The 16,946-nt window shown below is 39.5% G+C and overlaps 6 protein-coding genes across 6 annotated transcripts; 5 read left to right on the top strand and 1 right to left on the bottom strand.

The window, feature by feature from the left end:
- Positions 1 to 842: 842 nt before the first annotated feature.
- Positions 843 to 2,271, top strand: LOC117790594 (26S proteasome regulatory subunit 10B). Its single transcript, XM_034630080.1, has 2 exons — positions 843 to 2,132; positions 2,252 to 2,271. The coding sequence occupies exon 1, from the start codon at positions 922 to 924 to the stop codon at positions 2,122 to 2,124; it is 1,203 nt and encodes a 400-aa protein (XP_034485971.1). The 5' UTR covers positions 843 to 921; the 3' UTR covers positions 2,125 to 2,132; positions 2,252 to 2,271.
- A 489-nt stretch (positions 2,272 to 2,760) lies between these two features.
- On the top strand, positions 2,761 to 4,088 carry LOC117792320 (putative gustatory receptor 97a). The gene is made up of 2 exons (XM_034632399.1): positions 2,761 to 3,792; positions 3,855 to 4,088. Exons 1-2 carry the CDS (start codon positions 2,761 to 2,763, stop codon positions 4,086 to 4,088), a joined length of 1,266 nt encoding a protein of 421 aa, XP_034488290.1.
- Positions 4,089 to 4,958: 870 nt separating this feature from the next.
- LOC117792310 (putative gustatory receptor 97a) lies at positions 4,959 to 5,823 on the top strand. The gene is made up of 3 exons (XM_034632383.1): positions 4,959 to 5,519; positions 5,580 to 5,722; positions 5,811 to 5,823. The coding sequence occupies exons 1-3, from the start codon at positions 4,959 to 4,961 to the stop codon at positions 5,821 to 5,823; spliced, it is 717 nt and encodes a 238-aa protein (XP_034488274.1).
- Positions 5,824 to 6,363: 540 nt separating this feature from the next.
- LOC117791475 (palmitoyltransferase ZDHHC16) lies at positions 6,364 to 8,214 on the top strand. Its single transcript, XM_034631243.1, has 6 exons — positions 6,364 to 6,526; positions 6,597 to 6,744; positions 6,811 to 7,120; positions 7,180 to 7,391; positions 7,449 to 7,774; positions 7,845 to 8,214. The coding sequence occupies exons 1-6, from the start codon at positions 6,483 to 6,485 to the stop codon at positions 7,948 to 7,950; spliced, it is 1,146 nt and encodes a 381-aa protein (XP_034487134.1). The 5' UTR covers positions 6,364 to 6,482; the 3' UTR covers positions 7,951 to 8,214.
- Positions 8,215 to 8,361: 147 nt separating this feature from the next.
- On the top strand, positions 8,362 to 13,106 carry LOC117791474 (cilia- and flagella-associated protein 58). Its single transcript, XM_034631242.1, has 7 exons — positions 8,362 to 8,454; positions 8,512 to 8,731; positions 8,788 to 9,080; positions 9,142 to 9,590; positions 10,333 to 10,649; positions 10,713 to 11,674; positions 12,772 to 13,106. The coding sequence occupies exons 1-7, from the start codon at positions 8,362 to 8,364 to the stop codon at positions 13,045 to 13,047; spliced, it is 2,610 nt and encodes an 869-aa protein (XP_034487133.1). The 3' UTR covers positions 13,048 to 13,106.
- On the bottom strand, positions 12,693 to 16,803 carry LOC117791473 (cilia- and flagella-associated protein 58). Its single transcript, XM_034631241.1, has 4 exons — positions 16,154 to 16,803; positions 15,477 to 16,094; positions 14,345 to 14,661; positions 12,693 to 14,287 (listed from the first exon to the last, which is right to left on the bottom strand). Exons 1-4 carry the CDS (start codon positions 16,660 to 16,662, stop codon positions 13,101 to 13,103), a joined length of 2,631 nt encoding a protein of 876 aa, XP_034487132.1. The 5' UTR covers positions 16,663 to 16,803; the 3' UTR covers positions 12,693 to 13,100.
- Between the last annotated feature and the right edge of the window lie 143 nt (positions 16,804 to 16,946).

Raw genomic sequence — 16,946 nt, 5'->3', positions numbered from 1 at the left:
GGCAAGTCGTACCATTTTAGTTATTTAGTCAAATATGGTAAATTCGAAATAATACCTATTTTAGTTTTTCTTAATATTTAAGCTAGAATTTTAAACATTTTTGCAGAACTTTTGTTAGAATTTTTTCGATTTTATGATATTTTTTTTAGAATTAAATTCTTAACTTCTTTCCCCAAGGGGTTATGAACTTAAAATCATCATTAAATAAGACATTATTTTATCTTATTTCGCATTTAAAATTTTCATTAAATTATTAATTTATTGCAAAGTTATTTCATTTTGCAATTTTCATTACCTAAAATTTGAATTCACTGTTAAAAATTGGTTGGGGAAATGTTACTTAACAGTGACAATAACATTGACTTTACAGAATGAAAAATCGCAGAAAAAATCCGTAGAATCTCGTTCCTTAACTATTATAAAGTTACTTAATAGTACTATTTCAAGTTTAGTTATTATTTATATATTATATATTATTCAAATCGTATTTTCTGTAATGAAAACATTCTTGAATTTGATTTGAAAAGTTTACTGACTTATTGATGATACATACAACTATCGATATTGTACGTTATTCTTCTGTTTTGTCGTTATTAAAAAAAAAAAAAACGTATATTTAAATATGTGACGTACATTTTTATATAAATTTATTTTATGTATATATATTTATTAAATAAATAGCTAAATTTACCTGAGCGAGCACACTTATTACTTGTAAAAATATATACATTTAAAAATAAAAACTGTTAACATAAGCAGCCCTGGCATTCTGTCATTTGCGCCACATTCGCTGTCTTATTTCATTTTGAAGCGTCAAAATCGTTAGACATGATTTGCAAGTTTTGAAGCGCTGCTCGAACGTATAACATTTATTTCAAATTTAAATAAAATTCGAAAACGAGCTGGGCAAATAGATGCAAAATGGCAAAACCACAACCAAATCCACGACCTGCAATGGATGAAGATCGTGTAGCTGCTTTAATAGGATATCGGACAAAACTTTTGGAGCACCGCGATATCGAGGCCCGTTTGAAGTCTCTTCGGGATAAACACAAGGAGTCGCAGGCGGTATTTCAAAAGTCCGAGGATGACCTGAAAGCTTTGCAGAGCGTCGGTCAAATGCTAGGTGAAGTACTTAAGCAACTGACGCCCGATAATTTTATAGTAAAGTCTGCAAATGGACCACGCTATGTGGTTGGCTGTCGTCGTCAGTTGAACAAGGCCAAGTTGAAGCCTGGAACTCGTGTGGCCTTGGACATTACCACGTTGACGATTATGCGCTACTTGCCGCGCGAAGTGGATCCCCTGGTGTACAACATGTCGCATGAAGATCCGGGCAATGTAGACTATTCGGCCATTGGCGGACTGAGTGACCAAATTCGCGAGCTGCGGGAGGTGATCGAGTTGCCACTGATGAATCCCGAGCTATTTATTCGTGTTGGCATCAATCCACCCAAGGGCTGTTTGCTCTACGGTCCACCAGGCACTGGGAAAACCCTTTTGGCACGGGCCATTGCCTCCCAGCTGGACGCCAACTTCTTGAAAGTCGTCTCCTCGGCCATTGTGGACAAGTACATTGGGGAGAGTGCCCGTCTCATACGCGAGATGTTCTCCTATGCACGCGATCATCAGCCGTGCATTATATTCATGGACGAGATTGATGCCATTGGCGGACGTCGCTTCTCGGAGGGCACCTCTGCTGACCGCGAGATACAGCGCACTCTCATGGAGCTGCTAAACCAAATGGACGGTTTTGATGCTCTTGGTCAAGTCAAGATTATAATGGCCACCAATCGTCCGGATACTCTTGACCCGGCTCTAATGCGTCCGGGCCGCTTGGATCGCAAACTGGAAATTCCACTGCCCAACGAAATTGCTCGCTTGGACATACTCAAGATTCATGCTGCACCACTTGCCAAACACGGTGAAATCGACTACGAAGCCGTCGTCAAGCTATCGGACATGTTCAATGGCGCCGACCTGCGCAACATCTGCACTGAAGCTGGACTGTTTGCACTCCGCGAGGACCGCGAATACGTCATCCACGAGGACTTTATGAAGGCCGTACGCAAGACAGCCGACAACAAGAAGCTGGAAACCAAACTGGACTACAAGCCCATTTAAAGCAAATGTAATTGACTTTTAATCTTAGTTTTAATATAAATATAGTACGTGTATTTATTATGCATACACCACTAATTTATTAATTGCTAATTACATTTGTAATTTCACCTTGACTACAAGCCCAAACAAATGTAAATGAATTGTAAATTTAATATTAATAAAGTATGTGTATTTAAAATGCATATCATATTTATTTTTAATTGTTTAGAGCTTTGTAGTCCCCTGGACTACAAGTCCATTTAAAAAATATGTTATTAACTTATAATTGTTCTTTTGAAAAATCTTGCCGAATATTCAATTCGGAACAGAAAAATAACTGATCAAGAACTCTAATCTTGTAACACTCTCTTCCAGAAAAAAATTCATGTTACCCATTCAAGTATTTTTCAAATTAATTAATTCGATTATGAGTCGAATTCAATTTTTGTAACGTATCCTCGTCGTCTATTTTTGCATATATTAAAAAAAAAACTTAATTGTTTTCATATATTTTGTTAAAAATTTGTCACATTTGGAAATGCCCATACCGAATAATTGTTAATTGCTTATTGCGTTTATAACGAAATATCGATAAGAATGCAGACTAATTAAAGGTAATTACCCTTTGTCGTTGCTTCTATGTCATGACTTAGTATCATGCGATTCCTAATAGCAGCTGCACGTCGCATACGCAAATCCTGGCGAGCACCTCGACGGTTTAGAGCCTGGAGTCCCATCAGCAAGGTAGTCCTGGCAGGTTACGCCTTGATGTTATGCTTGAACAGCTTTATCGGTTACTTTCCGGCTCGATTTCGCATGAAGAATGAAAAGTTCATTTTTTCCAAGCCAATGGCCGTTTATTGTATTGCCGTAGCTACGATTTTTGGAGCATTCTATGTGAAGCACATTTGGGAGGAATTCACAAGCGGAAAAATCGATCAACGCGATGCTATAAAGATCTATTGCTATATGAATGCCTGTGGCGGGTTGCTCAACTACCTGTATCAATGGACAATGTGCAGGCAAATTGTGGATTTGCTAAACAAAATGTCGCTATTTCGAGTCATCAACTACTTCAGTGTCTCAGTGATGTCGATGATTCGCGCCATGACAATAGTTTTGGTCAAAATCTTTGGATTTCCATTGGTGATGCAATTGACCCTAGTGCTCTATCAGAGGCAGAAACACCCGGAGCTGAGTTGGACCAACACGAGCAGGACAATGCTTCCGATCATCTCTGTGAGCCACTTGAACAACTGTTTCTTTTGCAGCGTTGTGATTTCCAGAGCAATTTTTAATCATATTAATAAAATAATCAGCGAGATACTCTCGGAGGTCAACAGATTGCAAACTCCTTCACAGATGACATTACACAAACCCTATTACCGGATGCAACGCTTCTGTGATCTGGCGGATCGCCTTGATGAGCTGGCCACAAAGTACGCCCTTGTCAATCTTTACTGCCTGAACCATATGAAAGTTACCTGCTTTTCCCTAGTGATCTCAATGGGAATCAACCTGTTTAGCACAACGCTGGGTTGTTATGTGCAATATCAAGCCTTCGTTGACTACGTAATGCTTGAAAAGCCCTATGACATATCACAGGCATTAGCCCACTTTGTATTTCTGGCTCTTCCATTTTTGGAAATCGTGCTGCTGGCAAACGAAAGTCAACAATTACTAAATGAAGTACACACAATTTTTTACTTTAAGTTATGAGTATTAATAAACTGTTTGGTTTTCTTACTCAGGCCAAGGAAGCGGGGAACTTGCTGCAACGAATGAATTTGGAGCATGCAGATATACGATTCAAACAAGAAGTGGACGCCTTCTGGTTGGAAGTGTGTACAATCCAATTCAAGCTCATGCCCCTGGGTCTTCTTGAGTTGGACGGATCCATGGTTAACAAGATGTACACGACGGTTGCCGGCTTCTTATTGTTCCTCATTCAAAATGATCTGACTGTAAGATTTTCTTTAAAGTAATCTATAACGCTACGTAAACTCGACCCTGTTATAAAAATTAAACGCCATTAAATTTTAATTCTTATTTTGAATTAACAAAAAAAAGTATAAATAAAAAACACAAACAAAAGAGCTTGAAGAAACATAAACAACAAAATGTTATTTATTGGTATTTTTCTTGATTTCAAACTGTTCTCATACATTTTAAGGAGTTGTCGAATCTAGCAATAAATTAGCATGAATAGAGTGAACAGTTCACCAAACCAAACAGTAAACCAAAGGGTAATATAAAATGTATGCTTTTAATTTGTTAAGTACTTTTGTGCGTAGTAATTAACGTGGGGGTTGCCAATAAGCGATAAGGACGTAGTTTAACGAAACGAACAAATAAGCATTGAATATGTAAAATGTTTTAGTACCATGAGATTCCTGATAGCGGCAACACGACGCATAAGTTTTTCGTGGCTTTCGCCTGGATTTCTTAGCTCCTGGAGTTTGATCAGCAAGGTGGTTTTGGTTTGCATAAGCATAACCGTAATACAAAACAATCTCTACGGACTTTTACCGTGCCGTTATAGCATTGCTCGTAGAAAATTTGTATTTTCCAAGCTGATGGCTGTTTATTGCTTTGCTGTGGCGACCATTTTTGGAGTATATTATTTTAAGCACATTTGGATGGAGTTCTCATGTGGACAATTTACTCAACTGGATGCTATTCAGATTTATAGTTATATCAACTGCATTGCTGTTTTGCTGAACTACGTGACGCAATGGGCAATAATGGGGAATATTCTAGGATTTTTAAACAGCTTGCCATTATTCAGCACGATTAACTACTTCAACATCTCGTTCTTGTCTAAAAGTCGTTCCGTAACGTTTACAGTCCTCAAAATGTTTGCATTTCCCTTGATTATGCAACTGACTCTAATATTGTACCAGAAGCAAACACATCCAGAGCTTAGTTGGATTCATACGAGCAGAACAATCATACCGATCGTGCTTGGTAACCAGTTAAACAATTGCTTCTTTGGAGGCATTGTGATAGCCCAGGGACTGTTCATGCAAATAAACAAGCTACTGCGTGAGATGCTCCACGAGGTCAATAGAATGCAAACACCATTGGGAATGCTCCTGCTCAAAAAATATTACCGCATGCAACGCTTCTGTGAGCTGGCCGATCAACTGGATGAGCTGGCCAACAAGTATACGCTTATAGCCAATTACTCGAAGGAATATTTGGTACTGACATCATTTTCTCTGGTCATATCGATGGCGATTAACCTGTTCAGTACGACACTTGGTTGTTACATGCAATATCAAGCTGTTGCCAATTTCATTACAATTGAAGAGACTTATGACGTATCTCGAGCATTGGCCCACTTTGTGTTCCTACTGATTCCATTTTTCGAAATTGTTTTAGTAGCTCGCGTAAGTCAACAGGAACTTAACGAAGTAAGTGACTTAATTTGTTTGAAAAACTAATATATTATTTATAACTCGCTTTACATTTAGGCCAAGGAAGCAGGCAATTTGCTGCAACAAATGAATTTGGAGCACGCTGATGTACGCTTCAAACAAGTAGTGGACGCATTCTGGCTGAAAGTGTGTACAATCAATCTAAAATTGATACCCTTGGGTCTTCTCGAATTGGACGGGTCAATAATCAACAAATTGTACTCAACGGTTGCCGGAATTCTTTTGTTCCTTATACAAAATGATTTAAATTTCAGATTTTCGAAATAGTTTGGGACCGTAATGTTAATATTTTTAAAACGCAAATTATATATGCATATTACTTTTAAATTATATTTTGGAATTATTAAAGTAAATTGATTTAGCTAAAATTTGTATTGAAATTAATTTAAATTTGATCATCAAGATGTACACAACGGAATCTACTGTTAATTATACAAAATGATTTAAATTTAAAATTAAAAATTGTAAAAAATTCAAATTATTTTAAACCTAATCATTTTAATAAAAATTATAAATCATTTTATTCAAAATTTTATGTAAAATTAAAATTTTCAACTCGAATTTAGAGAAAATGACAAAAGGGGAAACTACCGCTGCCACACGTTTCAAAAATATGACGCCACCTCGTGTCTGTTTTCATAAAATACGTCACCTATGTTTGGTTTTAATATCAAATCAAACTCGACATGACTAATAACACAAGTTGGCAGCACTGCTACTACAGTCGTAAATCAGCTGTACGGTCAAGTTGACTAGCTTTGTGGCCGTTATGCATCGCAATTTTAGCTATATTCCGGGTGCTTTCCAGTCAGAAACAGCTTTGTTTTCCTCTTAAAAGTTGGCAGCACTGATCGTACAGCTGATTGTCAACAACAAAAAAAGGATGCAAATCGCATTAGTTTAGTTAGATACATTAATTATAAGAAAAAAGTTATAAGAATGGTGCGGATTACCTGGCGTGCTAACTCCGCACTGAGTTTAATGTGAGTATGCCGAGTGTTTAAACATTTTTGATGGGTGCGAGCTTCAAACATTGATACATATTGCCGGCAGTTCAAGACTTCGCTTACGCTGGTCTTATATGAAGCATTGCTGGCATTCCCTGACATTCAACGCACACATGAATTCTGGATATGCGACCGATGTATGCATGACACCAATCTTCTGGATTGTAGACAATTATACGTATTGTCTTGGCCCAGTAAGTAGTAACACTTAGTTAACACTTGAATGCTCCTAGTCTCAGATAACATTTTGTAAATTTTAGTTTTTCGTTGTCGGCGTTGCACTTTTGACCGCCTCCGTTGTCAGCATTGCCTATTGGATTGGCCTTCCCTTTTGGTGGGCCAAGAGTCAATTGATGACAATTTGTCTGCTCATCTTTGGCAACTGGCTGCTGTTGAATGTCATATTCCACTATGTGATGGCTGTGATTACGCCCGCTGGTTACCCGCCGGAAGGTGTTTCCCATGTGGAGGCAGTTAGCATGTGCTCCAAATGCATTTCGCCAAAGCCCCCGCGAACTCATCACTGCTCCGTGTGCAATCGCTGCATATTGAAAATGGATCATCATTGTCGTAAGTAATGTAAATTAAATTGAATCCCGTTTGACTGATTGAAACACATTTTGTTACAGCCTGGCTTAATAACTGTGTCGGTTATGGGAATCATCGATACTTTTTCCTCTATATGCTGTATACAACTGTCGGATGCCTGTTTCTTATAATCGCTGGACTGGAGATTGGCCACAAATACCTTTGGTTGGATCACAGCGAGCCCTGGACAGAGTTGGAGCCCCTGGAAGGTCATCCAGTAACATTCAATTTAAGTGGACATATTATAGCGGTTGTAAGTTGACTGTAAATCAATTCTATGAGAGAATATGCTTAACACTTTGTCTTGCAGACGCATCCAAAAGAGTATGATGATATTCTGTTGCCACCAGCTGTGCACAATCTGCCCACACCCATAGATGATCCGGAGACATCATCACCGACACGTCGGCGTGCCTTGTGGTTCATGGCCTTTATCAATGTTGGTGTGGTCATTGCCTTGGGCAGTCTTTGCACCTGGCACGCCAAGCTGATAACACGCGGCGAGACTAGCGTGGAAGCTCACATTAATGAGGCGGAAACCAAGCGACTTCTCAAGCAACAGCGCATTTACATTAATCCCTATAATTTTGGAACCAAAAAAAACTGGAAACTCTTTCTTGGACTCGTGCGCGGCAGGTGAATAAATGATATATCTAGAATGAAGTATGTATCTATCTGTTATTACATTTTCTTATTTAATTTGTAGATCCTTTTGGCGTACAGTGCTGTTGCCATCGTGGCACAAGCCCGAAGGTAATGGACTCAGCTTTCATACTGTTCACGATGTTCTGTTCGAGGATGAGTGGCCATAATCCTTAGTCTGCGTTAGTACGCAGAAATGAAGCTTTTTGTGATTTCAAATTAGCATAGTTAAGATAAAAATTAAGTGAAAATTTAAATTAATAATATTAAGTGAAGAAGTTCCATTAGAACAGCATTTAATAATATTTATTCCATAGATTACTTAAATATAAAATGCTTTAAGACTTTTAATTCAGCGTTTCCATAGAGATAATGAGCACGAACTTGATTTAAGTTTTAGAAACTTTTAAAATAAACAAAATACTAGTTGTAAACCTGTTGAGTGGTTGCGTTGCTAGGGAACCTTGTGCCGGTATGGCAACTTGTTGCCAAGACGCCGATTTTCGATGTCTTTTGGTTTTGTCAATAGCAAGATTTGCGGAGAATTAAATTGCATTTAAAGGCTAGGCAAACTTATAAGCATGTCGAAGGCTTCAGGATCTGAGGATGAGCCGCTGGTGCCCGAAGATTTTGATGATGATTTCTTCAGGGAACTCTGCGAGAAGATGCCTGAGGTAAGTAATCTACCTGATCCCAATATCACAGTGTAACAAATTGAATACAATACATAGGCAACTAAGGCGCTACGACAGAAGGACACTCCCAACAATGCGGACAATGTGCAACGTCTGCTCATCTGCGGCACCCGATACAAGAATGATTTACGCATGGAGGAAGGAAGATCGCAGGAGTTGAGAGAACAGATCGCGACACTCGAGAGTCGCTTAGAAAATGAGGCGCGATTAAGCAAGTTGGACTTGGCAACCATTGAGGAACTGCGTGGTGTTATAGGTGGGTGTGGGAATTCTCAATTATAATCTGGTAATATACATATTTTCGATCAATAGAGGGTGCTTGGAAGCAGAAGGATGCGGCACAGATACGCGAGCAGACGGCACAGGACGAAGGATTGAGGTTGCGAGAGAAACTAGAATCCGCGGAGCAGATGGTGACACATCTGAAGGAGAAAGGCATAGCCATGAGCAACAAGAGGGATGATAGCAAGGAATGCGAAAGGCTTAATGGTGAAATTAAAGATCTAAATAAACGACTTCAGCTTCAGCGCGTCTACACGGCCGAAGTGGAGGCCACCATCCAGACACTGGAGGGCAAGAACAAGGAGTTGCTTAAGCTCCTAGATGTATGTGATTAACAAAAATGAGTTTCTAGAATTTCCAACAGAAGATGCCTTTATTTTTTAGGAAACCTCCAACGATGCATGCAACTTGAAACGGAAATGCGATGCTCTCGCCAAGGAGCTGAGCACAATGAAGAGCGAGGAGACCAAGTATCTGGAGCAAATAGCGCACATCAAATCCCAAAACGAGCATCTAACCAAGGTGAAAGTGCGTCAGAATCTGCAAATTCTCTCGCTGAAGACAAACATGGAGCATCTCAACACCCTGCACAATAGCACCTGCAATAAGCTGGCCAAGATTACAGTCGATCTGGAGTACACGGTGCAGGAACGGGACAAAAACAAGCGTGCGCTAACACAGCGCATTAATCTTCTAAAAGTACGCGAAGATGAGCTCATCAAGCAGCGCCAGGAAGCCGCAAAGTTGGCCAAGTCTCAGGAGACCATTGCACGCAAATACGGCGGCCTGGAGATGTCCAAACAAGAAGTGGAGCAGGAAAATATGCGACTAAAGTGAGTCATCATTTATTAATTATATTTGTATTTGTTACCGCATAAACTAATGCAACAAGCATTCATTTCTATACTAAGGCACTAGTAACACTTCTCTTTTTTATGTAAATTGCTTAAGTTTTCAATTATTTAATTTATTTTTCAATAATTTTTTATTTTATTTTGCCAATTTTAGTTTACATTTTTGTAATTTACAGAAGATAATAATTTTGTCAACTGATGTGTAAGTGGAATATTTACTAGAATGTCAAAAACAATGAAAAAACATTAAGAAACAATAATTTAATGATACAAAAGTAAGGTAGAAAAAATCAAGGAAATTTAAATATGAAGATTATTCAGAGTACAACAATTACGAACAACTTAATTTATTAAATTTAGGAAAATGTAAGCTTGTACTTTTATCTCCGAGTGATTTTTTTCCATCGAAACATTTATGTTTTCTTATGATAATCCTTTTAAAAAGTATAATACCTACTCAATTGATTCCAGCTTACTGTACATAAATGTTAAGAGAAAATCGAAAATCAATAATAAATTTTGAAATTAAGTTTGATAAATTATTTTTTATTTTCGAATTTTCCTTTCACAATTTCGTTCTTATGTTCAATATAATAAAAATATTCATCTTTATTTTACTTATTTGTATATTCCAATTTATTAGAGTATTCTACTTCTGGGTTTTTAATTTATTGTTCAAAAATTTGGTATTTTCGTATATATCAATTTGAGTAATTTGCAGAACACAGTTGGGCACACAGGACAAGGAGTTGGAGTCTATGCGACGCGTGGTGCATCATTTCGAGAAGAACAACGAGAATCTGACCAAGGAGAGGGATGTCCTTAAGCGGGATCTGCAAAGCGAGCATCAAACCGCCGAGCAGTGCAGCGCATTGTATCAGGAGTCGCAGCATGAGGTGCGTGCTCTCAAAGATATTATCAGTGGAATGGATCTGAAAGTGAAAAAACAACTGGAGGACATCAAGAAGCACAAAAAGGAGAAGTCCAAAAAGCTGGACGAGATTCAGCACTGGATTGACAAAGTCGACCTGCTGCAAAGTGAGAAAGTTTTAATCTTTTACTGTTTCCACTCTGAATATCTTTAATCCTGCCAACCAACAGATGAAATTCACCTCAAGGAGAACTACGAAATCGAGTTGAAGCGCACGATAAGCGATCTGGAGACCAAATGCTTAAAGTTTCAACAACAGCACGATCTTTTGACGAATGAGCGTCAAAGCTTGCAGAGATCTGTTCAAGCTGCTGACGAGGATCGTCAAAAGCTGCGAGATCAGTTGGCCAATCTGCAGGCACAGATCGAAACGCTGAAGGGCAAGATTACTTATCGGGATGGAGAGCTGAGCAAATTGCAACTGCAAATCGATCGCATGGAGAAAGAGCGTCGTCTCCTGCGCAACGATGTGCGCCATGCTCAGTTGGGTCAGCAGCACACCAAGGCGGAGCTGTTGGACAAACGCAAGGAGAACGATCGTCATGCCAAGTCGCTGCAGGAGGATGAGCAGCGTTTGGCTCGATTGCGCAAGGATGTCGACAATCTCATGAATGAGAAGAACTCGATTAATGCGGCGTTGACCAAACGCAACGAGGAGTACGCACGTCTTCAGCACAATTTGGAGAATTTACAGACAGCCTACGATCAAACGGAACGTCAGTGTTCCCAGTGCCAGGACGACATGCGTTTGATGGCCGTGGAGATTAAGAATTTACGCACTGAACGCAATGTACTACGTGCTGATCGTGAAAGTGCCGCCGATCTTCGCCAGGAGCTACTACAAATGCAACGTCTTCTCAACCAGGAACGCATCAAGGCACGTGCCCTGCAGGATGAACTGATGACACCCATGAATATCCATCGCTGGCGACTCTTACGCGGCAAGGATCCTGAAAAAATGGACCTCCTCGAACGCATTCACATTCTGCGCAAACACCTCCTGGGACAGAATGTGGCTGCCTTGGAGCAGGAACGTGCCCTCAACGAGGCCCAACAACTCTACGCGGCCTTGAAGGAGTTTATGTTGAAGCTGCCCAGTCACAAGGTGCAAGCGGAGCTGAACACGATCAAGGTATTCCCAAATTATATTTTTCTAATATACCATTGTATTATAATTTTATTAGCAAATTGTAATGCATTAAACGAGGTAGACTTAGTTTTAAAGATGCATTGGTGAAACTTGGAACAACAATTGTCTTTCTACAGGTCAAAATTTGCAGCAAGCGTTTATTCGAGGATATTAGAGAAAAATTTGATATATATACACTTTACATATATTAGATATATGCATGACTTATATATATGTAGTGTATATATATCAGATTTATGAACTCGTCTCAAGTAAATATATGCTGGAAATAAAAAATTTCAAGTAAAAATATGCTGGAGGTAAAAAATCTCAATTAAGTATTTGCTGGAGTATAAAATTCTTAGTAAAAATATGCTGAAGTAGAATATCCCAAAAAATTAAATAGTGGATATAAATATCCCAATTAAAAGTATGCTGGTAAGAAAAATCCCAAGCAAATTCTTAATGCTTTGAAAAAATGTCAAGCATAATTGTACAGGTAGGGAAATAAATAAATAAATATTCGCTGGTGCTGCAACATAAACCAGTGCCAGTAGTAATTTACTGTAAGCTTGAATTTTCAAGCATTTTAAATGTCAACTGGAAAATTTCAACTAGAAGTACAAATTATACAAAAAGTAGTTGTGACAGAATTGAAGCATTTTTAAAGTAATTTACTGTAGACTTGAATATTCAACTAAATTTATAAAATAATTATTTTTCGCTTGAAAAATTCCAGTATTTAAAAATGTATTTATTTATTAGTTAACAGGTGCTGATTAAAATTTTTAATCAGTATTCCCAGCCCTGATATATCATACTCATCTTACGTCAACCAAACTCGAAGCATTTTACTTTCTTCTTAGTCGTAGTGTTAAAGAATTATTTAATTTACCACAATAAAAGTTGATTTTGAATAAGAATTACATAAACAGACAACGCTTGCTTGTGAGCTACATGACTCGGTTGATTTGGCTAAAATATTGAGAATAGAAAATATCAGTCAAAAACTGAATGCAAGTGATTTAAATAAAAATATATAATTAAAATAATAGTTTACAACACTTTCATATCGTGATATATGTTCGATTCGCTTGCAGGCCAGTTTATCCGCAAAGGATCGCAAGCTGAAGGTTCTCATGGCCGAGCTGAGTGCCAGGGAGGCTGACGACAAGTCCAAGGCAATGAAGCTGGAAGAGATGCGGGGCAGCCTGGCACAAACCAAGACGCAGCTGCTGGAGGAGAAGCGACGCAAGCAGAAGCTGTTGGAGGAGCGTCAGCTTCTGGAGCAGATGCAGGCACATTGCTACTCAGCTCCTGCACAGCTTCCTCGCACTTTGGGCGCCGGCTTCAAGATGGTCAGCACGCTGCTTTAGATATACATCCTCATTTCATCTGTATATACTCACTGACTATAATAAAAAGGCGACTATTCTAACGAGGAACTGTCTTGGAAGATCGCTTTCGTGAACTTTTCGTTTAGGTTGGAGTGACAGGATACGCTCTGAACGATGGCTGGATTGGGCTGCATTTGCTTCTTAAGAGCATTCTGATATTCACCAATGATGACATCGCGGGTCTGCAGATCAATCTCATTGATGGCCAGCTCCGCCTTCATGGCCTTCACCTTGCGAATCTGTCGTTGATTGATGCGCTGCTGTAGCCACAGTCGCTCCTGCATGCTGGGATCTGGAACATGCTGCAATTGCTGCTTGAGCGTATCGTACAGACGCTGCACATCCTGCACCTTGTTCTCCAAGTTGCGTCGCTCGACGGTGAGGCGAATGTTGCGCTTGAGGAGCGCCTGAATCTTGCCGATGAGCTCGTACTTGTGAGGATCGCTGCCGCGTAACACACGCCATCGATGTATGCGATAAGGATGCTTCAGCTCCTCCGTAAAGGCTGCCACGTGCAACCGTTCACGAACGAGTTGACGCTCGAGTCGCACAACCTCGTGGCGCATGTTAACCGAACTGGATATGGATCGCTCCAGGCAATCCTTGGACATGCGCAAATTGGTGATCTCTGTCTTGAGCAGACGAATGTCGTCAATGCGCTGATTGTATTGAACAGTGCCACGACTGAGAGCCAACTGCATCATGTCCAACTTCTCGCGCAGCATAATCAACTCCCCATTGCGTCTTATCATTTGTTTACCCGCAAGATTCTTGCTCTTTCTCTCATCCTCCAAAGTGGTGGTGATCTTTTTAAAGCGCTTCTCATCCTCCTCGATCGTGTGCTGCAATTTTCCCGATCGCATCTTCATCTCGTAGAGTTCCATGCGTACGCTCTTCAGCTGTCGTTCCTTGGCATGAATCTCATTCTGTTTGTGCTTCACCAGACCGTGCATCTGTTCAATTTGATTTTTCAGCGTGATGGTTTCCTTCTCATGGGTCGCAAATTGGCTGCACAATTGATTTATTTGGAAGGCCTGTTTGGCATTGATGTTCTGCAATGTCTGGCGATCCTGTCCACACACCGCGAAGCTTCTCTGTAGTATTACCTTCTCTGTGTGAACTGTCTCCATTTGCTGCTTAAGCGCCTGAAACTCTTGTTGTTTATGCTGAAGCTGCTCCTGCATTTTGGCCAATCTTTCCGATTTTAACGCCACATGATCTATGGAAAGTAGTGTAATTGATTAGATTCACTAAAGTTGAGATTAATAATACTGACCCTCCAATGTCTCAATAGTCTTGCTGAGGGCATTGCTTTCCACGACCAGATCGTTTCGCTCCTTGACAATCTTGTGCATCTTTGCATCCTTCTCATCCAACAAGATATTGGCACTGTCCAGTAGAAATTGCGTTTCCTGCGTCCGACCACGCTGAACGACAAGCTCATAGCGTATGCTTGAGACGTTATCGTTCAGATTGGTAATCTCGACCCGCAGTTTCTCCCGGCTACGCTCCCCCTCTTCCTTCTGGCGCAGAGCCTCATCCAGTTTAGCCGTAACGATATTAAGTTTCTTATTAACATTCATCAGTTCATTGCTAAATACATAAATTATGTTAAACAAACTAATAAAAAATAATACTTTGAAACTAATAGAAAACGTTACAGTCAAGGAGACCGACTGTGAAAAGCCCTGTAATCATTCTGTGAAAAACTCTCTTTCCCTTATCCGAACGTTCTGAAATTTTAAGGACAAATTCGTTATATACTCTCATTTACTTAAAGACGGTCACAACTTAAAAACCAGAATTTTTAAGTAAATCTGTATATATAAAGTTGTTTGTCCAACTGACTGAGCATTGTACAGGCCAAACGGCTCAAGATACAAAATATGACAAATTCATCGGCGCTTAAGACGGGATTTTTCAAAATTGGGCGCGCAAGTGCGTTAAATTCGAGGTCAAAGTTCTCGTATATTATACAATGGATTTTGTCTGCGTCGCAGATCTAATGTAATTATTATTATTATCAAATTTAACTGATATCACGTCTGGCGAATATGTACGAGCACCGACCTTACTAGAGAAAAGATTTTGCAGATTTTACCAAATCCTAGGCAAGTTTTCTTTGAAGAATAACGTTGTGTCGATGCTAAAACTTACGCAACTCAGCTTAGCTAAGGTTGATGAGCTCCAACACCGAAAAACGACAGCCTGCTTACGACAAATCAATTCTATGAATTTCAGACGACAAATCAGGTTTTTTGTAAGAAATCTGTCGGTAAAAAAACATTTATCCAAAGTTGGTTGTATCCGCTGCTTAAAAGTATATATCTTTATGATATATATTAAAAATATGTTGTTTGTATAACCCTTTTTTTTACCAACTTAATAAAACTTTTGTAAAAACTCACGTCAAGAGAAGTTCCTGCTCAATGAGACCACTGTTTTTCTTAGACAATTGATCGAATCGTCTATTTAGCACCAAATGTATTTCGTCTTTCTTTTTCATCTCGCGGAGAATTGATCGACAACGAAAATCCAATTCAGCCCTTTCGCGTCGTAACGCTCTGACATCGCTTTCCAAAGCAGTTAGTAGACCTTTAGTATGATTAATTTCCTCCTCTTTGCGATGATTGATCTTCTGCAAGTTGAAGTTCTCTTGGGAAAGTTTATCGATGATCTGCTTAAGATTCTCATTTAAAGCCTTGCAATCAATATAATTCTTCTCACAATAGCGCAAATTCTGATTGGCTAGAAAAAGGGTTCCGATTTCCTTTCTCTGACTGTGAATCTTCTCATCATAGGTTTCCACACAAATGCGCAACTTGTGCTCCAATTTAAAGACTTCTCTTTCGGACAGTTTAATACGCGTCTGCTGAGTGCTGATCATTTTGCGATGATCTTCAATGATACCCTCCATGGATTCGGAGTAAAAGCGATTCGTCTCCAATCGTTTTTGGTGCTCCTTCAACTCCCTGGCCAGGCGATCCCGTTCGCGAAAGACCAATGCCCGGAACCGCATATCATTTCTGTGGACAGTTGGAGTGTGAATACCCTCAATAAAGATATGTCGATATGTATAACTCACTGATTCTTAGTGTTATCGACTTCCAGAGATTGCTTTAACGGTTGCTCACTGTATGCACTATCTATATTGCCATACAACATGGTCTCGCGATTATGCGCTGCGTCTGCATTGCGCCATGCCTCGGCCAAGGACTCTCGCATCTCTTCCACCATTGCATTCGACGTGTCGGTTAGCTCCAATGTTAGTCGCAGTTTCTTTTGTGCGGCATTTACTTTCTCCTGCATCTCTGTGGAAGCGGCCACCTCATTGGAGTAATGGGTGTGCATCCGGGCCAAAATGTCAACGAATCGCTTCATCTTGCCTGCCGCAAAGGAGCTTATCGGCACTAGCTGCTGTACCAGGTCGTAGGAGTTAGTGAAGAACTCACTGTCTAGATCTTTGATGAGATCCAGCTCTGCCACATTCACATGATCCGCAAACTGCTCTTCAAGGGACAGGTTATTGACATCAACAGGTCCATTTGCGACAGCCGCTCGAGATTTATTTTTGGACACCTTGCGTAACGACATTTTCCAGGGCAAAAAGCGGAGAACACGCCAGATACGAAAGTATGTAAAATCAATTACAACCCAACAAAAGAACGTGGTAAAAAGCGCGCAAAACAAAAAATTGCACGAACAAAAAATAAAAATCAAAACATATATGAACAAAATTCAAATGTAAACTAACTTTATAAATTCAACAAACATGTATTAACATTTTTTTTTTCTCGATTTTTTACAAATTAAAGCTAAAATATATTTAATATCATTCTTTAAAAGCTAAAAACTGCGCCATTCATTAGTTTAAACAA

This window comes from Drosophila innubila, assembly GCF_004354385.1.
Source record: "Drosophila innubila isolate TH190305 chromosome 3R unlocalized genomic scaffold, UK_Dinn_1.0 2_E_3R, whole genome shotgun sequence".
In the NCBI taxonomy this organism is placed as follows: domain Eukaryota; kingdom Metazoa; phylum Arthropoda; class Insecta; order Diptera; family Drosophilidae; genus Drosophila; species Drosophila innubila.
The sequence above is the reverse complement of the archived record's forward strand: the minus strand, read 5'-3'. Positions and strand labels throughout refer to the sequence as shown.

Excerpts from the sequence above, each read along its gene's own strand:
- LOC117790594 (XM_034630080.1), top strand. The coding sequence starts at position 922 with ATGGCAAAACCACAACCAAATCCACGACCTGCAATGGATGAAGATCGT.
- LOC117792320 (XM_034632399.1), top strand. The coding sequence starts at position 2,761 with ATGCGATTCCTAATAGCAGCTGCACGTCGCATACGCAAATCCTGGCGA. Across the intron at positions 3,793-3,854 it reads GTCAACAATTACTAAATGAA|GCCAAGGAAGCGGGGAACTT; the intron begins GTACACACAATT and ends TTTCTTACTCAG.
- LOC117792310 (XM_034632383.1), top strand. The coding sequence starts at position 4,959 with ATGTTTGCATTTCCCTTGATTATGCAACTGACTCTAATATTGTACCAG. Across the intron at positions 5,520-5,579 it reads GTCAACAGGAACTTAACGAA|GCCAAGGAAGCAGGCAATTT; the intron begins GTAAGTGACTTA and ends CTTTACATTTAG.
- LOC117791475 (XM_034631243.1), top strand. The coding sequence starts at position 6,483 with ATGGTGCGGATTACCTGGCGTGCTAACTCCGCACTGAGTTTAAT. Across the intron at positions 6,527-6,596 it reads AACTCCGCACTGAGTTTAAT|TTCAAGACTTCGCTTACGCT; the intron begins GTGAGTATGCCG and ends TATTGCCGGCAG. Across the intron at positions 7,775-7,844 it reads CTTGGACTCGTGCGCGGCAG|ATCCTTTTGGCGTACAGTGC; the intron begins GTGAATAAATGA and ends TTTAATTTGTAG.
- LOC117791474 (XM_034631242.1), top strand. The coding sequence starts at position 8,362 with ATGTCGAAGGCTTCAGGATCTGAGGATGAGCCGCTGGTGCCCGAAGAT. Across the intron at positions 10,650-10,712 it reads CAAAGTCGACCTGCTGCAAA|ATGAAATTCACCTCAAGGAG; the intron begins GTGAGAAAGTTT and ends GCCAACCAACAG. Across the intron at positions 11,675-12,771 it reads CGGAGCTGAACACGATCAAG|GCCAGTTTATCCGCAAAGGA; the intron begins GTATTCCCAAAT and ends ATTCGCTTGCAG.
- LOC117791473 (XM_034631241.1), bottom strand. The coding sequence starts at position 16,662 with ATGTCGTTACGCAAGGTGTCCAAAAATAAATCTCGAGCGGCTGTCGCA. Across the intron at positions 14,662-15,476 it reads GAGCAGGAACTTCTCTTGAC|CAATGAACTGATGAATGTTA; the intron begins GTGAGTTTTTAC and ends TTATGTATTTAG. Across the intron at positions 14,288-14,344 it reads GACTATTGAGACATTGGAGG|ATCATGTGGCGTTAAAATCG; the intron begins GTCAGTATTATT and ends TACTTTCCATAG.